General features: G+C 40.4%; 1 protein-coding gene across 1 annotated transcript in view; it reads right to left on the reverse strand.

The window, feature by feature from the left end:
* Cblb (Cbl proto-oncogene B, E3 ubiquitin protein ligase) overlaps positions 1-9866 on the reverse strand; it is a gene marked incomplete at its 5' end in the record, with an annotated part of 211246 nt that extends 201380 nt beyond the window's left edge. Inside the window, 1 exon segment of the mRNA XM_013515156.1 lies at positions 9688-9866. Within this exon segment, the coding sequence (XP_013370610.1) occupies positions 9688-9852 (165 nt within the window).
* Positions 9867-10426: the final 560 nt, after the last annotated feature.

The following is a 10426-nucleotide window of genomic DNA, read 5'->3' on the forward strand; positions in this document are numbered from 1 at the left end:
CCGAAAATGAATGACCTACACCAGCACTACGATTTCTAAGCAGGTCAAATTCAAATCCACTCAATAAATATTTATTGAGTATCTGCTATGCCCAAGGAACTGCAAAATCCAGGAAAATAAAAGGTGCTTTTCCAAAAATAGTATATTAAGGAGAAAAATCAAGGTAACAAGGTTGAAGTTCAGATTCAAATGCCTTCGACCACTGCTAGGAATAGCTACGTGCTCCCTAGAATGCAAGTTGGTCCCCACAGAGGAGCTGTCACAGAGAAATCAAGCTGCGGCCACGCTATACAACTGTGAACTTCTTAGGGCACTAATATACAACTCTTTTTTTTTTAACTAGTAGCCAAAACTGTACCAGAATTAGACTGAAAATTCCATTAGGGTCACTGACTCAAAGGGTTCTGAAGTCCTAAAGCGGATGGGGAAATCATGAAGAGCAGCTTCTTCATTCTGACATGATAATATAGTACTAAAAGCAAAGCCAAGCATGTACGGCTACTGCTCAGAACCCTGATGCTCAGACTTCAGAATCAGGAACTCTTCGTATCACAAGTGACTTTTGTACATAAATGTTACTCAAAAAATTTTAAGATGTTCTCTGTATACAAACTCTGCACTGTTTCAAATACATAAGAATGTATGTTTAACACATATATACTACACATGTATTTCAATAAATATATAACTATTCACACACATAGCCCGTAAGTACACACTCACACACACACACACACACACACACTCCACCATATCAAAGCAAAAGTATAGATATAAACACAGGATTTACTATTGCTATAAGAATTTTCAAAGCCATTAAAAATTCTTAGAATAACCTTGCATTTAAAGAGATTTCTGGCTATGCCTTAAAATTTCCAGCCAAAAGGTACTAAAGAAGTATTGTATCAATTAACACCTTCCTTGCAAAAAAGGTTCAAGCCAGTTCCTGAAATAATATGCAAGAAATTTTACAATACAAAATGGAAATTTTAACATAAAGAATAGTGTCTATACTGTAAAAGACTTTCACTCCAAAACACACTTCATTTCATACACCATTCAGTTATATTAATCAAGGCACACACTCTCAAAATGAAACCTTTATTTTTACCATGTTATATCTCATGTAAGTATTTTTCATTTCTTTGTAGTGCTGAGGAGCAAATCCAAGGTCTCATATTTGGGGAGTAAGGACTTAGGCAAGTACTCTACCCTAAGCTAAATCCCTAGCCCCCCAAATACCCCATTTTAAAAAAAGATAATGTGAAAAGCCTTCTCCTGCTATAAATGTTATCAAAGGTTTCTTGCTCCAGTTACATAAACATGTATCTTAATTATAAGGAAGCAGAGGCATGACTCAGTGGTAGAGAGTTTGCTAGCATACACAGGACCGTGGGTTTAATATCTTAGCACCATAAAAAAAAGTATGTCACTATCATAAAAAGCATCTAAACATACTTTGGGTCCTCTCTACTTTAATTCAGCAACTCAATGAGTAGATAAAAACATAAAATGTCTAAAACATGTAGCAAAGTATAAAATAACACAACTCTTCTTTATAGTGTATGAACTGAGCCAAACAAAGTTAGAATGTGCAAGTTACCAATGTAATAGAATGAACCTGAGTTCAATATTAAACATGGTAGGATAAGGAGAAAACTACCAATTCCTTTCTGATTCTCACAGAAGCCTGACATAAGAAGCACTAGCAAACCAAGCAGTTATGATTAAAATATCAGCCAGGTATTCAACTGTTCACTATCTTTCTTCCAAAGGAGAAGGCAACTTTCTTAGAGGTGGAATGCGTGCTTGTGTTCCTCTTGGTTTATCTTTCTCACTGCATAAAGCAGATGTGACAGAGGAAAAGAGACGGGGTGGAGACGAACAAAATAAAGACTTTTTATAAGAAATACACACATAGAATACCCCTGTCATTACTGAATAAACCTCCTTATAGATAACAGAGCTTGGAGAAGAATTTGATAGTATCAAATATAAGGGGGAAAGACCCTTTTTAAATGCTTACTTCCTGTGGAAAGAGAAAGATTCATACTCCACGGAGCTGTGTGCTTGACTCTTCACACCAGAAATGCAGGCAGAGGATCAAGCAAACTCAGGATCTGCTGCTGCCGGTTACCAACTTTACAACCCCGGGAGAAGTCCTCTTCTGGAAATGTGTGCCGTAGTCTAACTCTCAGAAGATGAACACTACGGGACTCTGCAACGCCAGAGCCGAGCCAGCAATCATTTCTGCTTTAATCAGTACACATCCACAGTATGCAATTCATTGTGAGGAATCGGTATGTACCTATAACACATCTCAGGTCTTCCCCCTCCTTTTTCGGTCAGCAGCAGATTCATGTATTTATAAGTTCTTGTAAAGTGAATTACCATACACACAAATTAACAGCCTAACATGTAAAATACTTCAGACAATTATATTAAATTAAGGTACACTTATAAATACATTGTCTATGTTGGATTACAGTAATTTTTCCTCTGTCTTTGTTCCTATTCTCTGTCTCTTATTTGCATTTTATATATTTTCTCATAAAAGAGAAACCATGTAATAGCCAAGCTTGTATCTCTGATTTACTTCACTTAATTTATGGTCTCAAGGTACATCCATTTGCCTACAAATGACTCCAAGTTTACCCAACTTTATGGCACAGGAGCACTGCATTGTATACAAATAATCATTTTATTTATCTGCTGGGCATATAGGCTGTCTGCAAGACTGCGTCATTAGAAATCATGCTGCTGCTAACGTGGGTATGCATAAACCACTGCGGTGTGATGTCTTTACCTCTTTGGAGACTACACCTACAAGGGGAATACCTTGGTTAGAAAGAATTTCTTGTTTTAGTTTTTTCAGGAGTCTCTGTATTGATTTCCACAGTGGTTGTACCAGTTCACAGTCCTACCAACAATAAAGACGCGTGCCTCCCCCACGCACCCTGACCCCACAGCCTCCGCGGTATTTGTTACTGTATACTTATTTCCTCTATGTTGTACATTCCATCATAAAAAGGCAAAGGTCCCGCAGGTTCTACAAAGGTATAACAATAAAGAAAAGGGTACTGGCCACGTTGCTGGGGGAATCCTGACTTTTATAAGTTCTTCTAAGATAAAATTCTTCATGCTTCCTGCAACCCTTTTTTTAAAAGTCTGGAATGTTCTGAGTAGGAAATAAGTCTAACCCCAGGCCAGCCATCCTGTCAGCTGACATGGAAAGCTCCTCCGAAGGCAAAAGGCTCTGAGGGAAAGATTTTGGGATAAAATATCCAATTCTTTTACAGGTAAACATTAAGAACTACCTTTTAAAACTGGTATTAAAGACAATACGAGTGAGCTTAACAAATATTTAAATATTAACATGTTAAAAGCTATAAAATTTAGTTGTATATTATCAAAATGCATTTTTCACTGTAGGAACCATTTTAGCAACCTACAAATATATGTTTTAAAAACAAATCTTAAATATGCCAAAGCATAGTAGGATAAAAATAGCAGTGGCGGCATAATTAAAGTCCTGAGAATTATTTGAGATGATCTTAAAATAAAGGATGAGAACAGATTTCCATTTCAAATTTGTTACTTATTTCCTGACTTAACTGCTAGAAGACTGGTTGAAATATATATTGCTTATTCTATGAAATGCAATTTTAAAGCATAGTTTAATATTATAAATATTGTATCTTAATTTACTTCCTCACAATGTAACATGAAATGCATAAATTCCCTCAAATCTTCCTCGTACCTCCCCTTTCCACTCTTGTCTAAGTAGAAGTCACATATATCTACTTGTTCCTAGCTTGACTGTCCAACCGCGTAATCCTGAACGCCAGCTCTCCAGGGATTCCTTCTACATCTTACAACATTCTCTATCTGCAGCCCCGCGCATCCGTCCTGAAGCTCTTCTCCTGCGCGCGCACGGGCACACACACAAACACATACGACCCTGAGTTAATTCCAGTTCCCTGCAAATTCTCAAGCTACCAGAATTTTGCTCCTTTTCATCAGGTGTTACAATTCTAGAACACTTTTTAAATACTCCACATACTCGCTTTATTTAATCTAGCCTCATCACAGCTGTGCAAGCATTCTGTAAGGATCAACAATGACCCCTAATTATAAAACGGAATGAGTTCCTAGATGTTTGGCTTGTATGGTTTTCTCTACTTAGGTTGTTAGAACTTGAATCTTCTCTTCTTAAAGAAGCCATACCTAAGAAATCAATGTATTGCAGTTCTTTTTCTACCTCTTCCATCTTTATTCTTCATAAGATTCTCTTTCTTCTGTTGTCATCTAATTATAGCCCCTATGCTCTAAAAAAAATTTGATTCTCTAAGTTTGGCTCTCTTCTGCTCTGTGCCAGAAATTTCTTCAGTTTTACAGATTGCAATGCTAGCCTCTGAACACATCAACCGAACACTGCACACTTCTCCAGGTAACTGCTCTGTAAAACTGCACACTCAATTTTCTGACTTCAAAATGTATTTTACCTTGGGAGATCAGACTCAGCATGGTCAAAAACAAACTGAGGCACCAAGCCCCAAGCTTCCTCTCTTCCTTCCTCTGCTCTGTATCACATTAAGGGCATCACTGCCTTCAGAGTCAACTGGGCTGAAAACCTCAAGAGTCACTTTCACTTCACCTTCCCTTTCATTCTGAGGGCGAAGGCTCACAAGGGCCTGCAGTTTTACCTCCAGAACGCCTTCCACCTGTAAGCCACCGTTTACTATCGCCACTGCCAATTCTCTAGGCCAACTGTGTTATCTCTTGCTCAGATTGCTGCAGTTCTTCTTGACTGTTACGCCTTCTTTCAGTTTCTTTCCCTTACTCCAACCTTCAAAGTCAAACAAGTAGTATACCAAGAGAAACTGCTTTTCCCTCTCCCTTCTTCTATCAGCGGTTGCCTGGCTACCGAATAAGTTAGGTCCAAGTTCTTTGACGAAGCACTCAGAACCTCCGAGCCTCTCATGTACGTTCTCTCTCTACAATCCCTCCTCATTTCCTCAGGGTGACGCGCCCTCCATCTCATTGTACTCCAAACCATCCTTTAAGAACACCTGAGCAGGACCCTCTCTGTGATTTGTTCTGCACTAATTCTCACAGGGCACCATCACCCCTACCACACACCACGGCGCAGCACTTTATTAACACAACATCACACTCAGCTGTGTGGCACCGTTTTTCTTTATACCAACAATACAGACAAAAACAAAACAATAAAAGTGACACAGGGTTTCAGAACAAAATGGTAGGAATTAACAGTGGTTGTTATATTACATATTATTACCTTCAACGAAGCTGCTCAAGTTGGCATGCTTATTTAAAAATGCCTGTCTTCCTGTATTTGGGATCTGACAAATGAATAAGGAGGTCCACAGACAGTACATAAAGCAACTTGTGAAAAAAAGAAATGCTCAAAATATAAACAATAAAACTTTTGTAAAAGTTAAAAGATTACTAATTGAAGGTTTCAGTGTATACATAATTTTTATCACAGAGATAAAGGAAAATAAATCTTAGTAGGATACCTTTAAATCATTTATTTAAATAAAGCTTTTTCTAAGAAATTATAAGTAGCAAACTTTGGGATCCCTGCATGGTCTCAGAATAAATTCAAAATTTATCTCAGTAGTAAGCAAAGTTGTCTAACACTTAATGAGCACTGGTACTATCCCCCATCCAAGCCTACCAGGGCCCAGAATTCTGCTCAGCTACAATTTTAATGAGGGAAAGGAAATGTAAGAAGAGTAATAACTAAGATAAATAATGCTGCCTGTTTCAAAGCCCTAGGAAGGTAAGATGCTCAAAACCAACCAACACACAAATAATTGGCATTCAAAACCCAAGTTTTACCCCATAGGGACTATTTTTCAGGGGTCTGAGGAAATCATTTTAAAATTCACTCATCATTTTAATGTGATCTAAGCATCTCTGATTGACACATTCTAAAATGCATTATGATCACAGTGGAATTATAGAAAATAAATTATATTTCATACTTGACAAATGTACTAATGGTAAAAGGCAGGAAAAGGCTATTTGGCACCACCATTTTTAAATGCTTTTAAAACTCTCTCAGTAATGTAATTTCAAATAAATGACAAGGACAACAAGAAAAAAACTTGGGCAGGTACTCAATCTGCTTTGCTCTTTAGCATGAATTAATTATTTTCTAATTTCCCGAGAAATACACAAGTTGGGTACATTTAGCACGTAAAAGATGGAAAGTTTTTTTGTTTTTTGGTTTTTTTTCCTATTTTCTATCACCTGGCTAAGACTCTTGTGAAAACCACACTCAGGAACCTCATATTAATAAATTATGACTTCAACCATACTGGTTACCAATCATTTCCTTACCCTCACCTCAGCATTTCCAACACGAGGATAATGACGCTGACCCTATAAGGCGATGTCCGACAGAACCAAGGCAGAAAACGGAAGAGTGGCCAGGAAAACAAGCTGGCTCTTCCCTCCTCCCACTACAGCTCGCATTGAATCTGCGTTACAGCTCTTTCCATAGCACATAGCGGTATTACCTGACAGCGTCCTCCGGTTCCTCTGCAGGTCAAGGGCACAACCTCGTCTCGGCTAGCTTTGTATCCTAGAAACTGGCACTGAGCAGGAACACACTAGGGTCTCAATAAACGCCTGCTGAGTGTTTAAGAACCTGTTTCTGTATTACCTCTGGAACAAACTTCACAGCTCACGCTGGGTGCATGTGAATCTAGAAGTGGATGTGCGAGCAGCAGTTCCAGCACTTTACGAAAGAGGCATCCAGCGATGGGATGCCTTGGGTCAGGCTCCTGTTCTTTTCTGAGCCGCTGCACATGCTAACTCTGTGGTACTAATGTTGTTACAAATCAGTCTACATTTCACAAGGAACTCCACAGAGAAGCTGCTCTCCTACTCTTAGTGACCTTGGACAGAAAGTCTGCCCTGTGAAAACAGAACAATTACTTCAAACAGGAATCTCAGCTCATCACTTTAAATATTACATGACAAGTGGTGACACTACACACTTACTGGACATTTCCTTTACAGTCTAAAACTGTTCCACTGTCTGTTATAAAGTAAGTTACTCTGTAGTTATAGCTCGAGATTTGCTCTCGGAAAGAGGCTTCCTAAAGAAAAGAAAAATTTAACTACACACTTAAACCTGCCTTGTCCTGAAGAGTCAGTTAGAACCTGAAAATTGCCATGTTCCATTATTTGCAAGCTAAACTCACGCTATGTCAGTTAGTTACAAAAAATATAGTTAGGTAATGTGTCAAGGGATTCAGTTTGGGACTAATAATGAAGTTCCTGATGTAATCATCAGAACAGTATTGCTGTTATGAACACTTCCTTCGCCACAGGCAAATAAGAAAAGATAAACACACGTTGGGGCTGCTTCTGCGTTAAACACGTCAATAAATTATATCGCCAAATACTACCACGAGGGCCTTTCTAGTTCCATGTGATAGAAAAATAAACATACTGAACTCTGTCATAATAATTTATGTCACCTTTTTCCACAAACCCCCCTAATGTATTCCCCATTTTCATCTCTGACAAATAATGAAGACAGAGAGAGAAACTCAAGTAATTAATGTCCCTTTGCCAGCCCCAGACCCATATCCACTAAGTAGAGGCTTTGGACAATAGACTTCCTTGTGAGTCAGGCTCAGCTGTGGAAGCTAAACCTAAACCGACTAAAGGGTTAATAAAGTAAGTAATGACATCTATCAAATGGCCATCCATGTTACCATAACTCAGGCTCAAATAGGTAACAGGATAAAACTTAGGCGCAACACCAGGTAAAGACCAAAGTTAGGCACACCATTTTTACTGTTTCAGTAATGATTTCACAGTAACCACAGTACACCATTTCCTTATATTAATCTTTTTTAATTTGATGTTCGAACCCCTAATCACAAATATACAAAGTCTGACTGCTCAAAAAATGGGTGTGGATACAGAGGAACAGCTCCTCTGTATCATCTAACCCATCTGTTGACCACTTATGTAACAGATAAATTAGAATAAACCTTCAATTCCTTCTCTCACCCCCAAGCAATGATTTAGGCAAGGAGGATGACCTCCAGATACACACATGGAAGAAAAATAAGCACACCTTAGAAAAATAAGTACAGCTTGTATTGTGCCTATCAAATATATACAACTTTTGCCAACAGCATACTCCTCATTCTTAAGTACGGAAAACTAAAACCAAACCCTGACCCAAAGCAGCCCGTTGCAATGTTCTGACACCATGACATCATTCTGTCTGGAGCACTTTAATATGACAATTTGAATAAAAATTGGCAGAAGCTTAAATAGGTCACACTGAATCCCCAAAGTCAGGATATATATCTGGCAGAAATATTCTGGCTCTGCATTTAACACCAGTGGCTACAGAATAACAGGCCCATCACTCACCTATCTTATCTGTACTTTCCCTGAGGATAAAAGAAAACAAAGTAGACCTTGTCACCTTCCTGTATTACCAATACTATGGACAGTGGCTTTTTTGTAGCCTACATTTGCACACGGTAACCAAAGCAAAGGTGAATGCCACCGTGCAATACAGAGGAAGCTCTGGCATAGCCCTATGATGGAGTGCTTTGCTCTTTTTTTCCCCATTCCCCTCCCATCCCTTCTGTCCCTCTTCCCTGCTATTTGCAAAAGCTTTGTTTCAATGGAGTATTTTTGAAGCTTCCACTTCTGCAGGTAGAAAGACATCAAAAGTCCTACCTCGATTAAACATATAAGGAGCCCCAAATATTTATGAAATAAACCCATCAGGGTTAACCAACAAATACAGGACAGTGCTCCTCCTTCAGAAGCAAAAACTGCTCATTTTTGCAAAGCAGCAAGCTACATGTTAATCGCACTTATTTCATAATCCTACTTAGTACTGACAGCTAGTTTTACAGTAGATCGTTGTAAGATCGTTGGGCTGCCTTTCTAACTGGACTTCTCTGAGAACTGATATCCAGTTTGATTTCTCCCTGTGAAATTACAGTTCATCTCAAAGGCAACAAGCAGAAACCGCAGAAGTTTCTGATCCTCTCGGCTCCCCCACCCCCAACATAAATTTTCCTTTCACAATAAACAGTACGCAATTGACAAGGTTTCCTGTTTCAAAATGGAATAGTACATAAAAGGACCTGTACCTATACCATTAACAATAACAAAGTTTCTTAATGAACACGAAGGCTCCAATATGAAAATGGAAACTCAAACGCTGCTTCCTCCCTTGACTGATTTGGTGCTTTCCTCAGTAAATAGAGCGTTACACATGTGACTGCTAGAAGGGCTCTCTCAGAGACTTTTCTTAAATTATTTTTTGTATCCTCTGTTGTCATCTTACAGCAACACAACCTCACATAAGAGTGAACAAACACCTCTAACCCATACAATGGCCATACACCCACCAAAAGCGGCCAATGGTAAAAACTTTGCATATCTGAGTCATACAGAGGAACTCTGAACCTTAAGAGCATGATAAAAGGTTAAACAAAAAACAAGCCCTTGTTGTGAAGTCAACTTTTCAAAGCACAGAAGAAAAACAGTAATAAAATCAAAAGACTGTCACCATACCAATAATTACGAATTAAGAGCACGTCTAAATAAACCCGGAGGAACCACAGCGGGGTGAACAGGGCCTTGCACTGGCGCAGTCAGACTCACCACTTTGTCCATAAGTTTCCAAGTTTTCTCCACAGTTTTGCGATCAGCTGCAGCTTGTTTGGGGGGGCCAACGGCATCCTGAATAGCATCAATGATACCCAAGATTCGACCCTTTCTGGGGTTTCCTCGACCACCAGGGTTTCTGCCATTCATAGAATTTGCCATCTGGATTGTTAGAGCTTTGAAAGGTAAATCAAACACAAGAGAAAAGTTAGCCGGGTAGGAGAACATCTCCCCCACAGCAAGCAGCACAAGGTAACTCGTGCCCACCACAAAACTCAGAGTCCCAGAGTGAACCTTTCAGCCACCGGGAAATCGCACTCTCCAAACTCACACGAAGTAGGTTCGGAGCAGCGCTGGTCGATCTGGGTCTACGACCCTAAGGGTTAAGGGTTGTCCCTCCCGCGGTCCAAACGCGCCAACTCACACCAACCAACTACTGCTGCCCCGGGCTCCGTCCGCTGGAGAAGCGCACAACGCTCCGCTCCCCGCGGTGCACCCGCCGCCCCCCAACGCCTCCGGGAGCCTCGCCCCGGCGGAGCCGGCCAGCGACCCCACAAACACGAGCGCCGCACGCCAGCAGGAGGGACGCGTCAGTCCGCAAGGCGTGGGACGCCGAGGTCCTCCACGGGCCACCGGGCGGGACCACAGCGCGCCCCGGGGGCGGCGGGGGCAGGCGGGGCTGCAGGGCACGCCAAGCTTGGTCTCGGGACGGCTCTGCCCCGCGGGATCGCGGCCG

The sequence above is a fragment of the Chinchilla lanigera genome, unplaced genomic scaffold, assembly GCF_000276665.1.
Source record: "Chinchilla lanigera isolate Chin_1 unplaced genomic scaffold, ChiLan1.0 scaffold00026, whole genome shotgun sequence".
NCBI lineage: Eukaryota > Metazoa > Chordata > Mammalia > Rodentia > Chinchillidae > Chinchilla > Chinchilla lanigera.